Source organism: Coregonus clupeaformis, chromosome 8, assembly GCF_020615455.1.
Source record: "Coregonus clupeaformis isolate EN_2021a chromosome 8, ASM2061545v1, whole genome shotgun sequence".
Lineage (NCBI taxonomy): Eukaryota > Metazoa > Chordata > Actinopteri > Salmoniformes > Salmonidae > Coregonus > Coregonus clupeaformis.
In genome coordinates, this window is record NC_059199.1 from 38,176,836 (window position 1) to 38,196,977 (window position 20,142).

The window sequence follows — 20,142 nt, forward strand, 5'->3', positions numbered from 1 at the left end:
GAGCAACAAGTCTGACACCAACAGGCTCCTGAACAGCTTCTATCCCCAAGCCATAGGACTGCTAAATAGCTAACAAAATGGCTACACGGTCTATCTGCATTGACCCTTCAATATGTTATTATGATTATGTTTTGCACTGACTCCATGCACACTCTACACACTCACTCACTCACTTAGCTTTGTTTTCGTGAAATTTCAGGATGTTTTGGAGGGTAAACATGTTGACCATAAAAATCCTATTTTCCCTAAACCTAATCCTACCCCTAACTCTTAACCTAACCCTAACCTTAACCCCAAAAACCCTAACCCTAAACCTAACCCTAACCCTAAAACAAAGTTCTTGTTTTACTACCTTTTCAGGACATTTGGGTGAAATGTTATGACTTTGGTGTCCTGATAATGTAGGAAAACAAGTACACACATACACTCCAATACACACGCATACACATTCATACTGACTCTACACACACGCACTCCCATACAATCATCATACTCTGTTTATAATAATGTATATCCTGATGCCTAGTCACCTTACCCCTATACATATCTACCCCTACCACTCCAGTATCCCTGCACATTGTAAATATGGAATTGGCACTGACCCTGGAACTGACCCTGTATATAACATTTACATTTTTACATTTTAGTCATTTAGCAGACGCTCTTATCCAGAGCGACTTACAGTTAGTGAGTGCATACATTATTTTTTTCATACTGGCCCCCCGTGGGAATCGAACCCACAACCCTGACTTTGCAAATGCCATGCTCTACCAACTGAGCTACATCCCTGCCGGCCATTCCCTCCCCTACCCTGGACGACGCTGGGCCAATTGTGCGCCGCCCCATGGGTCTCCCGGGTCACGGCCGGCTACGACAGAGCCTATAACTTATTTACTCTCTCGTGTTATTTCTATTTCTCGTGTGTTTTTGTTCTACTTTATTTTATAGTACTACTGATATTGATTACTGCATTTTTGAGAAAGAGATTGCAAGAAAGGCATTTCACCGTACTTGTGCACGTGCCAATACAACTTTAAACTTTAAACAAGAACCAATTGTCATTATGAAATAATCAAACAAAGCAAGAGCATTCATTTTAGTATTTATTTCCTTACATTTTAAAAGTGGTAAACTCACACAACACAAATATATAAATATATCCCACAAATAAGTTAAATAAATAATTTCAGAGTTTTGTACAGTAGATAACAACACATTTTATGAGTAAACATTTCTTTCAACTTCCTATAGTGTCCTTGACTGCTAAATAGACTATTGAGGGTGAATTGTCCTTCTAGAGATAACAACAGTTCATAAAACAAAAGCACAGTCCAGCATTTTGATACACAAATTCCTAAACAACACACAAACAAATACATAAATAATAATATCATAAATATACAGCATTGTAATATTGGACTTGAACATCAGTGGAAGACTTGTTTTTTGATGTAGTGTTTACAGTAAATGCCTTATGGCCAGACAGTGGCTGGCGTACAGCTATCAGCCCAAGTCATCTAAAGTGTACTGGACATTAAAACACATTCCTTTGAAGGCATTAGAACAAAAGTGCAGTGCCATAATTTCCTAACGGGTATTAACATGGACATTAATGGACATTTGTTGAAAGCAGAAAAACAATCACTGCACATTTGGCAAGGAGCAGACCCATTGAAACCTGCTGCCTTCACTCTGTCTACAATCAAAACAATCAACAGTGGCTATGCAATAAATACTTCCGTCATGACAATAGACCTGCTTTTATCTGCTGCTTCAGGAAGGCTGTGTTTGTAGTAATTCCCTGTCCCTTAAAGTAATGTCCTTCATGTGCCAAAAATATTTCAAGTAATTTAAATGCATGCATGGCAATCACTATAAACTGGCAATTAATCTCTGATACAGAGGATTAAAAAATATGTTTTTATGATATAGTACATGTCTTGCGACAGGTAAAGTAAGGATCAAAATCAAAATGAGAATAGTGGTCAATATTTCCAAGGCACTAATGAAGTAAGCCTGTAAACTGAACATAGGCTAAGATCCCTCCAGAATGCCTTGGCTTGCATCCACCCATTTCAGGTGCTCAGACACATAACGTGTATTTATGTTTGGGACATGATGACAACCCATGCCCAGCAAACAGTCAGTAACCATTCTAGTCCAGACTGTCATAGTTCACAGAGGACACACATAAACCTCCCTAGTCTTCTAAGCCAGACTCTTAGCTAGATTAGTCCAAGACTCATATCCAGATAATGTCCATATCCAGTCCACTGTGTGGTATACAACAATCAGCGGGCAGCCAGTGGGCAGTGTTCCATCTTTGCCCTCTTCTCAGGGCCTCTCCTCTCAGGACCTCTCTGTCTTCCCTGGGGAGGACTCCCTAATCTCCTCCAGGCGGTCTTTGTTCGGATGCTCTGGAGCTATTCAAGCTCCTCTTCCTACCTCCTCCTCATCTACCTGATGTTCAGTCTGTTGGCTCTGGAGGCGTTCTTCTTCCTGGAGGGAGCACCCTTCTCTATGGCAGCCATGTTGGATTGGACCATGTTTCTGTAAAGAACAAAGAGAGAAACATCAGGTTAAGATCAGATTCCATGTTGTCTTTTCAAAGACACAAAAAAAACTTGCTGAATGTTAGTGGGATCTCTCTATTGGCCAATACTTCTGGCCTGAAAAAACATCCTCAATGGAGAATCTCCATTGGGCATGCTTTTTAGTCCAGCAATAAGATTAACCTAGGTCTGAGAAACTGCTCCTAAGAGGCTGTGATGGTATCTTGTTTTTCTCTTACCTGAGAGAGGTCAATAGGTCGTTGCTGGTTGTGTCTGGACTGCTAACAGTCTGGTCCAGGGTCTGGTCTGAGGGGCCTACCACTACGAATCTGGGGTTCTCTGAGCTGCAGACAGAAAGAACAACCATGTCAAAATGAGAGCAAACCAAGAAAACATTATTTAGACTACTCCTTAAGGGCCATGAGACTGGATTCTGTACCACAGAATTCTACAATACTAGCAGTGAGAGACGATTGGCTATGGATTTCAACCCAGTAATGTCTGTACCTCATGCCCTACAGCCTGTTCTCAGTGACTTTTCACAGAGCAGGATAAAACCTCGTTGGGACACACAGACTAATCCTCAACCTTGGTATGTCATAACAGCAATAACTGTAGTAATAAAACAGACATTCCCGCCGGTAAAACATTCCAAAAATAGTGTCATGACTAATGGACCTGTCTGTAAGGGAGTTCTAAGCCTCCAGAACATGCAGGCTATTCCCACATCCATCCTCCCTCCCCCTCCTCCCTCCTCCCCTAGTTACACATCTAAAGACAATACGCCTCCTCCCTGCATCTCCTCCACAAGCAGCCCTGATACAACCTGATACAGGCAGGTCACAGATGACTGACTGACACTGATAGTCACTGGCTTGTAACAATCTGGTATCTAGCAGGGAGGCAAGGCGGGGAAGGAGTTGGAGAGGATGAGGGAGGGAAGGAGGGTAGAAGTTCCTTATCTCTGAAGGTGAGCTCACCTGTTGTGGCAGAATCTGGAGCAGGTCCTGTCGGCTGGGTGGGCACATTCACATCGCCCGGTAGAGCGGCGACGTCGGGACAAGGGGCTGCCAAGACCGTAGGGGATGATCTTATTGGGAGTGTTGACCCAAATGATGTCCAGGTGACAGAAGTAGATGCATTCGTTGTCCAGCCAGTTACTGCAGGAGCATCGTTTAACCCTGGTGTGGTGTGGGCTGTTCTGGGATGGGGACTGGGCAGGGAGCTCAGGCTGGCTGGATACAGGGAGCCCAAAACCTATAGAGACAGAAAAGATCATTGGTTAAGAGCCTGGTTATAACTCAGCAGAATCACCGGATGACTGTGCAATTTGACAATCAGCACAGAGCAAATACACATAACCACATCCTAATCAAAATCCCTTTTCACTGATACAGAGAAGTACATGTAGGCTAACTGCCATCCCATTCTCCTATGCATCAGGTCTTGTCAAACACATTTGGACTTTGATTTATAACTAATATGTTATGAAAGGTTATTCAAGTCAAACAAAGACTGAGTTGTTTCAAGTCAAATGCAGTGATAATATAATGTGATAGGAGTTGAACCGTGCCAATATAATCTGCATCTAATCAGACAGAGGATGATTATAGCCTATCTTCGAATTGTATTATATCTCTGTAGGGGGAACTGGGGGAGTAGGTCAAAGAGTCTGGCAACAGGTAGCATGTGCCATGAGCCACCCAACTCTCAGTACACCTGCAAGAGCAGCGATTAACTGAGCTATCATTCTGAGAGTGAAACTAAGTAATGACAAGACTAAGCATATATGGTGCAGCAGGAATTTTAACATCAGGGTGGCAGGTGGGCTAGAGGTTAGCGCATTGAGCCAGTAACTGAAAGGTTGCTGGTTCGAGTACCTGAGCCGACAAGGTGAAATATCTGTCAATGTGCCCTTGAGCAAGGCACTTAACCCTAATTTGCTCCAGGGGCGCCGCACTACTTTGGCTGACCCTGTAATACAACAGATTTCACTGCACCTATCCGGTGTGTGACAATAAAATGTAAATGTTTCTCCATCTTTTGTCATTGTGGGTTGTATCATGTTATTCTGGATCTCCCCGCACCACCTCAGCCAACTCTGACATCTCAACTAAACTATGACCCCTCATGTTCCATTTAATAGCCTCATGAAAAGAAAATGTAATACTTATATAATAAAACAAAGTGATATAAATGTTTAATAAAAAGTTATAGCTTACCCTCCTGCAGGAGCACACAGAGTGTGATGATGGTGAGAGCCAGGATGGAGTTCAGTGATAGAGCCATAGTTATTCTCTGATAGAGTATCTCTGAAGACGTAGAATGTAATAATATCCAAGAGTCCACAAGACAATAGAGTAGAGTTAACAGTAATAGTAGCTACAGCTTTACAGTCCTGAGTGATGCCAATAAAGAGAAAGAGAGAGGCAACAGGTGCTTTGTGCTGTAGTGTCCTCTGGCCCTCTACTTATGCCCCAACTCTGTGATGTCACCTACCTTACCACACCTCCTACCCATGTTGTTTCACAATGATCACCATTCAGCAGCTGCCTGCCTGCCTCTCACTCTTGACACATTCCAGGCAACAGGAAGAGAGAAGGAAAATGAATTAACTGCTATTGTGTAGTTGTTGTAACCCTTATGGAGTATGGCGGTCATTGTCATTGACAGAGACAGAGACAGGAAATCACCAGAAAAGGCTTGGAATCTGGGAATGCTTTGGATTTTTCCGGGACGTAAGGCAGGCAGGAGAGGGAAACCTGTAGGCGGAGGGAAGACCTGGTGTCATCAGTAAAAGGAAAGGCTGTAAAGATAGTGGCTGATGATGGGGACTGTTGTTTTGCATGCTGCCACTACAGGTCCTCAGGGCTGGTGATGTTCACAGCAGAGGGAGCAATCAGAGCAAGACCCAGCGCCCCCGTGGAACAGAGAGGTCAGAGCCAGATGCATCCGGGACAACCCCACTGTCACACACGCTATCTCAGTGTCGGCAATTTGACAGACGTGTGACATGATCCCCGATACAGAGATAGTGTAGAACACGCCACATGACCCCCAGGGGGCCCACACAAGCACACACACACATTAACACCGACACACAGTCACACACACACACACCACATGCAAGCACACACATACACACACACAGACATACACCCTTCTGCCCGTTTGCATGGCCAATCACACAGTCCTTCCACTCTAACAAGACAGCTGTAAATATTGATCAGCCTGAGGGAAGGAGCTGCCCTCCTACATAGTGGAGTGTCAATCTAGATAGACAAAAGACTAGCAAAGTCATGCAAATCTTCCTGGGTATTCCTGTTCCTATCAGTGGTGAAGGAAGACTACGTGATTCAGTGGTAAATTCCAGTAGCACATGATCAGGCAGTGGAAGTGAAAAGCACTACGTGCATCAGATAAAGGAATACCACCAGATAATGCATGTAAATACATAGTTTAAAGGATTACTGATATGAATACTGTTGATCAGAGTGGAATATAGGTAAGTTCATTCATGCACAAAGTAAAACGTTGTGTTGTGAGGTTCAGAGGGGTAGGCTATGTGATGCCATACTCCAATACTATAGTCTACAGCTAAGCATCTAAAATATAAAGATTTTACAAAGTCTTATTGAGTACAGCAAATAGCATCGGCATCGACGACTCCAATTCACCTGTGGTCAGTGAGGAATAAGTTACATTTGGAGACTGACACCTCCTATCTTTCCCATAAGTTGCATTTGGATACTGAAACCTCCTATCTCGCTAGTACCCATGCAGCCAAATGTTGAAACTATTCCCTGCAGAATGTCAACAGCAGTTTAGGAACAGTAATCACTGTGTTTTATATGCCAGTGTTTTTACTGTAAATCCCCCAGATGTTCCATGTGGAAAAGCCTGCGGTGCAGTAGGCTGCTGTTTGGCCAGACATGATATAGCTATACCATCAAAGGCAAGCTAAAGGTGCACTGGGGACAACCTCAACTCGAAAAACAACATTCTTCAATGAGAGGGGGAAAAAACACTTTGTAGGAACATGCAGTCTTTGTAAGGGGGAGGGGGGCCATGGAGGAAAGGCCAAAGTGATGTCACAATCCACAAAACAATGGCATTTCAGAAACAATTTGTTCCATTAGGAAAAAAAAGTTGTCCAAAGCAAATATTTGTCCAACATTGCGCGGGCTGGCGAGGTGGAACCGGTCTGGAGAAAGACCCCCCACCCCTCCATCCCCCCAAACCCCGCTCTCCCTTGTTCTTTCTAGACAACACGAGGGGGGGGGGGACATGGTAGAGAGAGAGAGAGAGAGAGAGAGAGAGAGAGAGAGAGAGAGAGAGAGAGAGAGAGAGAGAGAGAGAGAGAGAGAGAGAGAGAGAGAGAGAGAGAGAGAGAGAGAGAGAGAGAGAGGAATGCAGGGTGGCGAGATGACAAACACAGAGCGGATTCCTTGGCACAATCATCATCACCTCCCTTCATTAAAACAGGTCACAGACAGTGAGACAGACACAGAGAAAGAGAGAGTCGGTGACAAAACTAAGTGACTAAACAAAGTGGAATAATCCGCCAGACATGTATGGACATAGGTGGGCAGTCATTATCTTTTACACTTATTTTACTCATAAAATGAGACGACTGCATTTGAGTGAGTCGTATCAGCCAATACCATACAGTATCTGCACAATTAATCATTTGTACATTTTAGTAGATGGTCTTATCCAGAGCGACTTACAGTGAGTGCATACATTTTTCATACTGGCCCCCCGTGGGAATCGAACCCACAACCCTGACGTTGCAAGCGCCATGCTCTACCAACTGAGCTACAGGAGGCCCATCTGTCTGCACCCAATAAAACCCCCTAAATATTATTTGTATGAAGGAAACCACAGACAGGATAGCATAGAGAAGCATACTGAAAGATAACAGCACGTAGACTCGAGTTAAATAATGTCTAAAATGACAGACAGAAAATGTTCCGTTGTATCATTGACTGAGCAATGCCATAGTCAGTTCGGAATGTGTTTAGAATGTGGGAGGTCTGTGATATGACAGGGCAGGATATTAGCATTATGTCGTACTTTTCTGAGAGAGATAATGATTGCTATAAAACAAGAACAAAAGCCAACATCAGTTTCTATATTATACAGGTCACACGGGTTTAGCGGGGATGGAGCAACAATTAAAACACACCTGCCTTTAAGCACAGACTGCCCCACTCCCTCTCACTTCTTTATCCTGTCAATTCCATTGGTATGAGTATGTAGAGATGACACAGGGTAAAGAATGTAAACATGTATTTGAATGTGGCCCAACACCTCTTTATGAGTGGGGGTTGGGAGTGAAACAATGAGGGCTGAATCTTGAAACCATAGCAAATCCTGTATCAAGCCTCTATCAACATTATATACCAGCTTTGACCATAATAACCAACATATCCGCCGGCACATCATATCACATACCTCTCAGTGAATTACTAGACTTTCAAAGAAATAAAGCAATAACAGCTTCTGACTCAAAGTTTCCGCTCAACACCCACCTCCAAAAATAAAACAAATGTTTGATGATAGTCCAGGTGTTTATATGGTGATATGTGATTCAGGGTCACTAACTATGAATCATATCTGCCTAGGAGCAATCCAGGGATGGTGTCCTTATTACTCCACAGGCACTATAAATTCACTGAACAAAATCATAAATGCAACATGCAACAATTTCAAAGATTTTACTGAGTTACAGTTCATATGAGGAAATGAGTCAATTGAAATAAATTCATTAGGCCATAATCTATGGATTTCACGTGACTGAGAATACAGATGTGCATCTGTTGGTCACAGATACCTTAAAAAAAAGATAGGGGCGTGGATCAGAAAACCAGTCAGTATTTGGTGTGACCACCATTTGCCTCATGCAGTGTGACACATCTCCTTCGCATAGTGTTGATCAGGCTGTTGATTGTGGCCTGTGGAATGTTGTCCCACCCCTCTTCAATGGCCGTGTGAAGTGGATATTGGCGCGAACTGGAACGTGCTGTCGTACACATCGATCCAGAGAATCCCAAACATGCTCAATGGGTAACATGTCTGGTGAGTATGCAGGCCATAGAAGAACTGGGACATTTTCAGCTTCCAGGAATTGTGTACAGATCCTTGCGACATGGGGCTGGGCATTATCATGCTGGAATATGAGGTGATGTTGGCGGATTAATGGCATGACATTGGGCCTCAGGATCCCGTAACGGTATCTCTGTGCATTCAAATTGCAATCGATAAAATGCAATTGTGTTCGTTGTCAGTAGCTTGTCCCTTCCCATACCATAACCCCACCACCACCATGGGGCACTCATTTCACATCGCTCACCCACACGACGCCATACACGCTGTCTGCCATCTGCCTGGTACAACGCCGAACTACAGTCAGGTCAAGACCCTGGTGAGGACCACGAGCATGCAGATGAGCTTTCCTGGGATGGTTTCTGACAGTTTGTACAGAAATTCACTGGTTGTGCAAACCCGCAGTTTCATCAGCTGTCCAGGTGGCTGGTCTCAGACGATCCCGTAGGTGAAGAAGCTGGATGGTTACATGTGGTCAGCGGATGTGAGGCCGGTTGGACGTACTGCCAAATTCTCTAAAACGACATTGGAGGCGGCTTATGGCATTAGCTCTAGTGGACATTCCTGCAGTCAGCATGCCAATTGCACACTCCCTCAAAACTTGAGACATCTGTGGCATTGTGTTGTGTGTACATTTTAGAGTGGCCTTTTATTGTCCCCAGTACAAGGTGCACCTGTGTAATGATCATGCTGTTTAATCAGATTCTTGATATACCACACCTGTCAGATGGATGGATTATCTTGGCAAAGGAGATATGCTCACTAACAGGGATGTAAACAAATTTGTGCACAAAATTTGAGATAAATATGCTTTTTGTACGCATGGAACATTTCTGGAATATTTTATTTCTGCTCATAAAACATGGGACCAACACTTTACATGTTACGTTTATATTTTTGTTCAGTGTATATGGGAATGTGTAACTAACTTCTAACTCTAGCCAGCCAGATGGCTGTATTGGTACAACCGGGTTTACTGCTATTCACGAAATTCCTCAAAGATTACATTCCAATGTCCATAAAAGCATACTTAGATAGAATGTGTGCCCAACATATTACTTCATAGGTGGTATGCTAGTATGGATGTTGGAGCAGGGCCAACGCCTCACTCAACATACTCATTGACCTATTGGATATCATGGCCAGAACTAACACTTGAAAATCCATATTATATCTGGTAGCCGAGATATTCAATTATTTAATTTCAACAAGTTCTCATTAGAATGAGACTCTACTACATTACCAATCCTAAATTACATTGGGAATATATTGACTGAAATGCAACCATGGCTAATTGGAAATTTATAATTATGTCAATTATGCTTTATGTCAATTTCTGGGTGAAATACAGTAGGGATGGATGGCCATTATCTTAACTAGATGATGTCATCGTTTTCAGCAAACTGCAGTCCTGAGCAACAGTCTCCAGTGGCTTGATGCTAGGGACATCTAGTGGCTGACAAAGACATTGTCCTTATAGTGAGACAAAGAAACAGTCTGAACCGCAGCAGCTACTCCAGAGCATACTGTAGATGCCCCATACCAAATCAATCCATATAACCCCTATGCACCCTACACACTAGTGTAGATCTGAGAGAAGTGGATAGGTCGGTGTACGCAATATGGCAACAATTCCACCTGGCTGGTGGTGTTATTACTATGTTATATCTACATAATCCTCTCAGATCTCCACAAGGGGGCAGGGGCTAATAGTAGTTGAGCCACTATCCCAAGTCCACACCTTAGCCCCTGAGGGAAATAGATAGGGCCAAGCAATATGCCGAAAGTTCCACTTTGCCTGTCATATAAGGTGGCACTATTACCGTATTGGTTACATCTTACGTCCTATAGCTAAAGAAGAGGGAATAGAGCTATAGAAAACTCAGAAGGTGATAACGTTTGGAGGGTTGCAGATAGAAATTGCAATTCTAAATTGCTCCATACACTCCATGGCATTGTACATGACTAGTTTGTGACTAGTATCTGACTGCGATATGTGGTTGTCTCGCCTAGCTATGTTAAGATGAATGCACTAACTGTAAGTCGTTCTGGATAAGAGCGTCTGCTGAATGACTGAAATGTACAAATGTACTGGACTAGTGAGGGACTAACACTAGCAGCCACAAGGTGGCGATATACAATACAATATATACCGTAGCACTGTTGAATGATTCTGCATTGAATTATACAGAACCAAATGTTTAAGGTCGAAAGAAAATATACACAGGGACACAATTTTTTATAAATCTGTAAAAACGAGTTTTAATGGTAAAAGACACATGAAAATGACAAATATGGAAACTGCCTCCTTTATAAAAACGACCTGTTATTACTATATGACAATGACAATAAATATAGACTGCACCATGTACAGCAGATGATCAAAACAATATATATTTATATGAATATCCAATGAGTGGAGTTAGCTTTTCTACCCCGAATGCGTATTCTTATTCCAAGATTTAGTCTCAACGAGATAGTATAAAATAAGATATTATTCTAACCCTGATTCTTCAAAACAAACAGACAACATAAAAAAATGAACAATCTTTAAAGATGGAATCCGCAGTAGGGGAAACGGCGCCACTGTCTGCCACATGGCCATTGTTTTTGTTTTGTTGATGAAGCAGAGGTGAGGAGCGTCGCCCTACATTGTAAAAAAAAAATGTGCAGTACATATTCTGCTGTTCTATCGCGCGTGCAATGATGTTCGATTGAAAAACAATAGTGTTCGTTGTTTGCAGTAACTTCTTTGTTGTTGTAATATCGCAAATGGACGTGGCGGTTTCACCATTAAGGATTCCAGCTTTAAAATAAACAATAAATCACAGTCATTAAGAATGACATTTCAAGCCACAATCTTGACAGAAATTGCACTTCAAAATACTAGTCAAGGTGAGTAGATTTCTAGTACCTTCCTATATTTGGTCTTACAGGTGTAGGATCTTCATTTGACCACGCTTTTGTTGCTGAGAATTTTCCTGCACCGCAGGAAATGCAGATGAGCTTTGTGATTTACATAAATTCACTGAAAACCCACACTAACACACGGTTATATTAACAGTATTGCACTTTTCATGTAGCCTACCTTTGACCAGCTAACAGCCTAACCACCGATCAAGCAACATTATAGTCTAAACATTCAAATCCTGTTGATGCAGGATTATTTTGCTGGGACAATATATGTCAAATGAAGATCCTACACCTGTACATCATACAGTATAAAAACAGCAAGAGTAGTATAGTGTATTATAGAGTTATCAAAGGGGTAGACGGGGGCGAGATTAACTAAATAAAATCTTTATCATCTACATTTCATTCCAGCTCTCACAGAGGATAGTACAGAATTGCATAAGAGCACATCAATAATAAATTAACAGCAATGACATCAAACAAAAGAAGAGAGTAAAAAAAGATTACAAAACATATACTGCATATTCAACATATCTATATATTATTCATTTAATTACATAATCACATTATAGTCAGAAGCCGTATGCTCCCGAGTGCTCTTCTTGGATTCCTTTTGTCTTCTTCAGTCTCAAAACCAGAACTGTTTGTAGCTCTGAGACCATATCTGTCTCTGACATGGTACCGTATCCCTTATGTAGGAAATACGATGCCATATCAGATGTACCCAAGACAAGTCTGTTGCACTGATCCCTAAAGGTGCTCCTTCCTATCAGAGTTTAATCTGGAAAGAAGAAGGTATTTTGGCCTTGGGTAGTCACTTGTTAAACACTTCCTCCTCTAACGTGTGTATCTGTATCTCCTTCTGTGTGTGTGGTTCCCCTTCTGTGCTCGTCCGGGCGCCTGTAGTGTGTGAGCTGCCTGCTACCTCTGTCCCAGTGAACAGTAGTTTAGTCTCTTCCCTTTGACTCAAACTCCCATGATTCTCTGGTATCATGGTGCACACCTGTACATGGGCCATACCTGCCTTGTCTGGGAGAGGTCCTGATTGTCTACACCCGGCCCCGGCCTCTCCCTGTCCTACCCTGTTGTCCTGGTAGCTGGTGTGAATGCTAGTGCTAGGCCTAGCATCCTCATTCAGAGTGTTCTGATGGTCCTTCAACGATGAAGGCCAACTAAGTGGCCCTTTGTCCAGTCCAGCTCTCCTGATCCTGGACTGGTCCATCTCTGCTGGGGTAGGGGTGTTCTGGGCTGTCATGGACCGGTCCATTCGTGTTAAGGTAGAGGAGTCCTGCGATGACCTGGACCGGTCTATTACTGCTGGGGTAGGGGTGTTCTGGGCTGCCATGGACCGGTCCATCCTTGCTGGAGTAGGAGTGTCCTTTGCTGCCACAGGGCTAGTCACCAGGCTGTAGAGTGGACTGGTCCTGGGCTGTATCATGTGGATCCCCCCAATGGGGATCATCAGGTTGGTGGTCCTGGCTAGCTGCTGGGAGTGGAGAGGCAGGTGGCTGAGGACACCCCCATGGCCCCCTCTGGATGGTCTAGTCCTGGGGGGCAGGAGAGGGGGACGCAGCTCGTTGTCCTCCTGAACAGAGTAGCTCTTCATCTGGGTGGGGATGAGGGGAAGGAAGGGTGTAAAGGTTAGAACCACGACACAACCAAACCACAACGTCAACACGACTTGGAAGAAACATACCATGTTTATATCAGGTGAGCTGACTGAGACATTGATACAAATTTAGAGGCTGATGACAGTCCTTGTGGTTACAATCTCAGACATCTAATGATAGGTGTGTGTCTCGTTTTATCACCGACTGCCCAGAACAAACACATTTGTGTCTATTTGGGATCTCTCACATTATTTTTAGGTTTTGTGTTGTTGGTTTGGTTTGAATTATATAAAAGTAGAGTTACCCTTCCTTCCTTTTCCTAGAAAGGTGTGACTTTAAAATAACCCTGAATGTACCAGCCTGCATATCTATATTTGTTTTGTATGTTTATTTTACTTGAATTTGGCTGTTTAGCCTGCACAGGAACTGCTTTGTGTGCAGAAAGGGGTTTATTTTAATCTCTGAACCGAACCGACTAACCAAACAGAGACAGATTACGTCGCAGGTGAGTGAGCAGCACTGTGGTTATCAAACCAATCCGTCACCACGTTATAGCCAATTATACAACAAAAATAATAGCGAACCAAACAGTCTTCCATAGCTACCTTGATCAAATATCAACAAGGTCGGACACAAAGTGTGTCTGTGTTGTGTTCTAGCGGTGACAGAGAGAGACAGTGAAATACTCACAAGCCTTGCCTTGGAGCTTGTATCTGTAGCAGGTCTGTCCCTGTGGGGATTTGAAGATGGGTCTCTGGGCAGACAGGTTCTGTGTTCAGCAGGGATGGTAGCCTGAGGGGCAGGGGAGCCACCACTGGGGGACTTGGGCCTGACAGGTGAGAGGCCTCTTAGGGGGGACGGATGTCTCTCTAGGGAGGGGGAGACATGACAACCTAGCAGAGACAGAGAGGAGGGTGGGGAGGGGTGACAGGGGGCAGGGGACAGTTTATGCCTAGGGGACAGGGATGAGAGTGGTGGAGGAGAGGGGTGGCAGGAGACAGGAGAGAGGTTATGCCTAGGGGAAGGGCAGCGGAGAGGAGACAGGTCCCCTCTAGGGGATAGGGAGTGAGCAGGAGACATGTGATGGGTTAGGGGCAGAGATAGGGCTGGGGCTGGAGATGAGGACAGGCGATGAGATGGAGATGGAGATAGGGTTGGTGATGGACAGTGCAGTGGGGAGCGGTGACCAGCGCGGTCCAGGTGCCTCCTCCGGGAGAACAGAGCTCTCTTCTTGCTGGGGGAACCAGCAGGGTAACAGAGGCTTGGCTCCTGGGAATTCAGTATCTGAGGCTGGCTGGACGGGCTTGAACCAGATGGTCTGGTCCTGTCCCGGTCTGGGGTGGTTCTGTTCTGGTCTGGGGGTTTGGGTGGGTTCAGGTGGCTTGTGGAGGTGGTGGAAGGGTCTTCATGGGACCAGGACTCCTCCTCACCATCATCATCTTCATCATCATACTCGTTGTCATCGTAGTCATCTTCAGTTTCACTGACGTCAGAGAATTGGTGCTCGTCCTGTCCTGTCTCTGGCCAGACTGAGCAGTCTTCATTGCCTCCTGAGAGGAAGGGGGGGAGTATAAGGCAACACAACACAACAAAGTATTATTGGATACTTATAAGGTAGACACAGCAACATAACATCGTCCTACCTTCATCAGCCTCAGTCTCTTCCAGGGAAGGGCCGGTCATTGGCCCATCATGGCATTTCTTCCCATGGGCCTTGGACTTCATGTGTTTAGTGAGGTTCCCTGGAACAACAGAGAACCCTCACATTACCATCCCGAGACATCCCTAACAAACTGGATGAACAGAGATGCTAACTCCAAGCAGGTCAGCAGTACCCTTTCCTTATAAATCTATTTTTTAAGAGAGACCTGGTCCCAATAAGGCAGCAATCCCAGTACCTATCCATACCCACTAAAAAGTTGCAGTCCTGTGACTATTTGTAACCACAACAAGGCTGCAATCCTGTGTCTATCCATAGCTCACCTTTGGTTTTGAAGGCAAAGTTGCAGTGCTTGCAGACGTAGGGTCGTGAATCGGTGTGCAGGCGGATGTGTTTACGGAGCATACTAGGCTTCTTACAGCGGATACCACACTCCTCACACACATATCTGCCCCTGCCTCGACCCCGCACGTACACATACTCCTCACTAGACCTGTAGCTAAAGGGATGAGAGAGACAGAGAACATTTTTTAATTAGTGTAGTGTAGTTTTATTATGTATAGGTATTGCTGGCACCAAAAAACCTTTGTGATATCACCAAAACATTTTACATTTACATTTTAGTCATTTAGCAGACGCTCTTATCCAGAGCGACTTACAGTTAGTGAATACATATATATATATTTGTGTCATTTTTTTTTTTTTTCAAACTGGTGAAACGTGAGTGAACAGAGTTTCAAAAGTTCTGATCTTTTGATCTGAATCCCGGGTGAAATTTTTAGTGGTGAGTTCATTTCCACCCCTGATGAAACCACAGTCCATATGTCTGTAATACGCATTGATTCTTTATACTGTATATAGCACCTGCAAGCTGCTATAAAGTTTCCATTGATCACCGTATCTGTTTGGCACACGCCCTTCTGTGTGTATGCTTTTGGGCTGGAGTGTGTTCTGGTTTGGGGTTATAAAAGCCCCTCTGTGTGAAGCTGAAGTGGGGGCCCTGCAGTGGGACTCTAACCCCCATCACCACCCTCTCACACCACCACCACCCAACCCCAGTCCAAACACAGAAAGCCTGCAACATCAGCCGGGGTTTGGAATAGCCAGCCAATAAAAACACAGGGTTTGGAACAGCCAGCCAATAAAAACAGACAAGAGAGGGAGGGAAACCCTGGGCTCAGACCAGCTGCTCCAAATAAACAGAAAATAAAACACCTTTCTATTAATAGGAACAGGAATTACAATGATAGCTAACATGCTTAATTCTGTGTGTGTGTGTGTGTGTGTGTGTGTGTGTGTGTGTGTGTGTGTGTGTGTGTGTGTGTGTGTGTGTGTGTGTGTTGATTGTTACATGGAGCAGGCCTTCTCTGAAAAGCTCCTTAAATACCAGTCCCTCATATCATTCTTGGGCAGTCTGGGTGGCATTGATATTTGGCAGTCTGGGGCACGTACATAGGCTTACGGTACATGGCCTTCAGATTGCAGGGCTGCCTAAGAGTAGAGCAAAACCACTGTCTAGGTACTGCTCTGTTTCAGCCATTATGGGCAGCCTAGCTGTGTGGAGGAGAAGGTGCTTTTTGTTTCCTTAAGTCTCCTTGCATCAACGACCTTTGAAATGTTTGAATCCTTTATGATGTAATGTGATTTGTGGAAGTATTTCAATTGTGTGTGTGTGTGTATGTGCGTGTGGATGTATGCGTGTGTACGTGCCCAATGACAAAAAATCCCACACGCCGAAACTGATATACAGCATGTAGGCACAATGATGGCCACCAACCAACTCACAATTCATAGTTTACTCTGACACCCATTCACAGATCCTGCCCCTAGCTTTATCTTCAGCGAGACAGCCTACACTAAATCCTCCCTCAGTCAGCCCACACTCCACCGTAATGTAGCCATACTGAAAGTTCATTGTTTGACTTCCTCTGTCTTTCACTGCTTTGTTTTATCATCCCTCACACACACACACACCGGCCCGAACAGATGGAGTTGGTGGGCTCAGAGCTACACACAGCGCAGCCGGGAATAGAGATGAGTCATTCCCAGCTAGCACATTGGGTTTCTTGGAAGTTGTGGGAACGTATGTTTTTGGTTTCACATTGGTTGTGGGAACAAAGCCACATTTTGCCAGTTCTGAGAACATTTTACTTTGGTTCCTTGAACGTGTTCCTTGGAGGTTTTATTAACGCTCTGAGAACGGAAATGATAGGTTATTTGGAGGTTTCTGAATAACATCCTTTCACTGAATGTTACAATAAGACTTAATAACACACACTGCTAGCTAACTTTGTTGAACTCCAAGCACAGATAGGACACACGGAAATTAATTAATTTAGGCATTAATCATGCAAACACATCCATTTGTTATTGTGACACAACATCAGTGAGATTGGAACCCATAATCTTATTTTTTCCATCCATGGAATGACTCCACTGCGCCACCAGGATGGAGCTAGCATGCTTGTTTTTTTACGCATACACCTGTTCATTTTAGTCTATTCAAACAGACCCCATTACAAAGGAAACAAGCACTCATTAAGATCAGGTGTGGCAAATTAGTGGGCGCGGCCAACACACCTGAACACACTTAACAAGATAGAGGATAGAGAGAGTTTTGATGATGCTGAGAACGGAAAGTATAAATCTCTAAATAACGTGCTTAGAACATTCTCTGAACGTTACTAAAGTATTCTAGTGGTTTTTAAGGAACGTTTTCTTAACATCCTGAGCAGGGGCGTCATGCACCCATTATTTCAGAGGGGACACAAAGTACATGAGGATGGAGGAGGGGAGGTGGTCATTATGCCTAATAATCATTATGCCTAATTCTATGTCACAAATGTCTATTTTTCTAAGTATACCTCTTGACCAGTTCAATTGTCATTTTAATTAATGATGCACATTGATTATTTTAAGAACTTTTATGCCTTATGAGTTTAGTACAACTGCCACACTGATATATAGTATCATAACAATTTGAGTATTTTCTTGCCAGCAGGCACACCAGCTAACGGCCCTGCTACACAATAGCCATTGAGGAAATGCTTCCTTTAAAATCAGTGAAAGCTGCTATACTTCCCATGTTGCGCTAGCATTGCGTCACATCCAATGGCAGTGTCCAAGCTCAAGAATCGCAGAAGTTCAATTCTCGATGGCTGACGCGCGCGTTCATGCCATCTTGTGAATTGAAATAATGAGAAATAAAGTTGATTTTGGTTGCCTATGGCTCGACTTTACACCACTGGTTATTGTACTAGGATTTATGTAGTCAAGAAGCTACTAGCTAGCAGAAACTCTAGCTAGCTACATTCACAATGTAAACAAAAGCAACTTGTGTAATTAAAGTATAATTGTACAGCTATTGTACAGTGCCTTCCACATTTTGTTGTGTTACAGCCTGAATTCAAAATGTATTAATTCGATTTTTTTCTCTCACCCATCTACACACAATACCGCATAATGACAAAGTGAAAACATGTTTTTAGAAATTGTAGCAAATGTATGGAAAAAGAAAAGCAGAAATATCTAATTTACACTAGTATTCACATCCCTGAGTCAATACTTCGTAAAAGCACATTTGGCAGCAATTACAGCTGTGAATTTGCTGGGTAAGTCTCTAAGAGCTTTCCACACCTGGATTGTGCAACATTTGTCCATTATTCTTTTCAAAATTCTTCAAGCTCTGTCAAATTGGTTGTTGATCATTGCTAGACAACCATTTTCCCTCTCGACAGAGGGACCTTACAGTCAATTGTATGTGTGGGGTACAGAGATGAGGTAGTCATTCAAAAATCATGTTAAACACTATTATTGCACACAGAGCCCATGCAGCTTATTATGTGACTTGTTAAGCAAATTTTTACTCCTGAATTTATTTAGGCTTGCCATAACAAAGGGGTTGAATACTTATTGACTCAAGACATTTCAGCTTTTCATTATCAATTAATTTGTAAACATTTCGAAAAACATAATTCTATTTTGACATTATGGGGTATTGTGTGTAGGCCAGTGACAACAAAATCTCAAATTAATCAATTTAACACAACAAACAAAATGTGGGAGAAGTCAAGGGGTGTGAATACTTTCTGAAGGCACTGTTCTTACGCATAATCAATGAATATGGGACAGTAGGGGGAAATAGAATAAAGACACTCTTCCCCTCTGCCCCTCTCAGCTCTCAAAACAATGTGCTCTGTGTAGCAGGTAGAACATCACATTAACACGACGCTAATTGTGACACTCTGGCTCCATGGACTTTGATTATTGAGCCAGGGTTGTTCATTTTCTTTTGGGTGTATTTCTATGTTGGTTTCTAGGTGTTCATTTCTATGTTGTGGTGGTTCTTGATTATTCATGTGACTCCCAATCGGAGGTAACGAGTGACAGCTGTCGGCTCGTTATCTCTGATTGGGAGCCATATTTAAACTGTTGTGGTTGCACTGTGTTTTTGTGGGTTTTTGTTCCGTGTTCAGTCGTGTACTGTTGGACTTCACGTTTCGTCAGTGTTTATTGTTTTGGTTAGTGTACTTTATCTTAATAAAGTCATGTTCACTCAACGCGCTGCGCTTTGGTCTACTCATTCGTCAGACGACCGTGACAGAAAAACCCACCACAAAAAGACCAAGCAGCGTGTCAAGCGGCAACAGGACCTACCTACACAGGATTTATGGACTCCCATAAAGGATTCATGGACATGGGAGGAGATTCTGGATGGTAAGGGGCCTTGGGATCAACCGGGAGAATATCGCCGTCCTCGTGAAGAGCGGGAGGCAGCTAGAGCCGAGAGGCGGCGATATGAGGAGGCAGCACGGAGGCAAGGCTGGAAGCCCGAGAGTACTACCCAAGAATTTCTTGGGGAGGAAGCGCCAGGTATGGAGAGAACGCTGGTGGATGTCCTCCTCGGCTGGGGACATATTACGCAGGAGGAGGCCGTCCGGTACCGGAGGGCGATGAAGGGGGAGAACCTGGCAGGAGAGGAGCAACGGCATCAGCAGGGCCATCGTCGGAAGGACGAGAGGCAACCCCAAAAGATTTTGGGGGGCACATGGCTTAGGCGGCTGGGCAGCAGGAGGCTGCCACAGGGAGACGTGGAGAGAAGGCTATCGGATTACGGGGGCCATTGGCGAGTAGAGGAAGGGAAGTTGTTGCGGCACGGCGTGAGAGACTGATGTGTGTTACCAGTCCGGTCCGGCCCGTTCCTGATCCCCAGTTAAAGCCAGTGGTGTGTGTTCCCAGTACGGACCGGCCTGTTCCTACTCCACGCATCAAGCCCACGGTGTGCGTCGCCAGTCCAGCC

At 43.9% G+C, this 20,142-nt stretch overlaps 2 protein-coding genes across 2 annotated transcripts in view; both read right to left on the minus strand.

Moving 5' to 3' along the window:
• Nucleotides 1–1,119: 1,119 nt before the first annotated feature.
• LOC121572908 (endothelin-2-like) lies at nucleotides 1,120–4,976 on the minus strand. The gene is made up of 4 exons (XM_041884943.2): nucleotides 4,775–4,976; nucleotides 3,533–3,809; nucleotides 2,792–2,896; nucleotides 1,120–2,550 (listed from the first exon to the last, which is right to left on the minus strand). The coding sequence occupies exons 1-4, from the start codon at nucleotides 4,839–4,841 to the stop codon at nucleotides 2,457–2,459; spliced, it is 543 nt and encodes a 180-aa protein (XP_041740877.1). The 5' UTR covers nucleotides 4,842–4,976; the 3' UTR covers nucleotides 1,120–2,456.
• Nucleotides 4,977–11,795: 6,819 nt separating this feature from the next.
• LOC121571940 (transcription factor HIVEP3) overlaps nucleotides 11,796–20,142 on the minus strand; it is a 55,993-nt gene continuing 47,646 nt past the window's right edge. The window contains exons 4-7 of the mRNA XM_041883737.2: nucleotides 15,167–15,342; nucleotides 14,827–14,925; nucleotides 13,874–14,733; nucleotides 11,796–13,179 (exon numbers count right to left, since the gene is read on the minus strand). Coding sequence (XP_041739671.1) covers nucleotides 12,388–13,179; nucleotides 13,874–14,733; nucleotides 14,827–14,925; nucleotides 15,167–15,342 — 1,927 coding nt within the window. The 3' untranslated portion in view covers nucleotides 11,796–12,387. The remainder of the gene's footprint in view (nucleotides 13,180–13,873; nucleotides 14,734–14,826; nucleotides 14,926–15,166; nucleotides 15,343–20,142) is intronic.

What these genes read in the sequence shown, in the direction of transcription:
- LOC121572908 (XM_041884943.2), bottom strand. Translation starts at nt 4,841, where the DNA reads ATGGCTCTATCACTGAACTCCATCCTGGCTCTCACCATCATCACACTC. An exon ending in CTGTGTGCTCCTGCAGGAGG is followed by an intron (nt 3,810 to 4,774) that starts GTAAGCTATAAC and finishes CTGTCTCTATAG; the next exon opens with GTTTTGGGCTCCCTGTATCC. An exon ending in TCCAGATTCTGCCACAACAG is followed by an intron (nt 2,897 to 3,532) that starts GTGAGCTCACCT and finishes TTCTGTCTGCAG; the next exon opens with CTCAGAGAACCCCAGATTCG.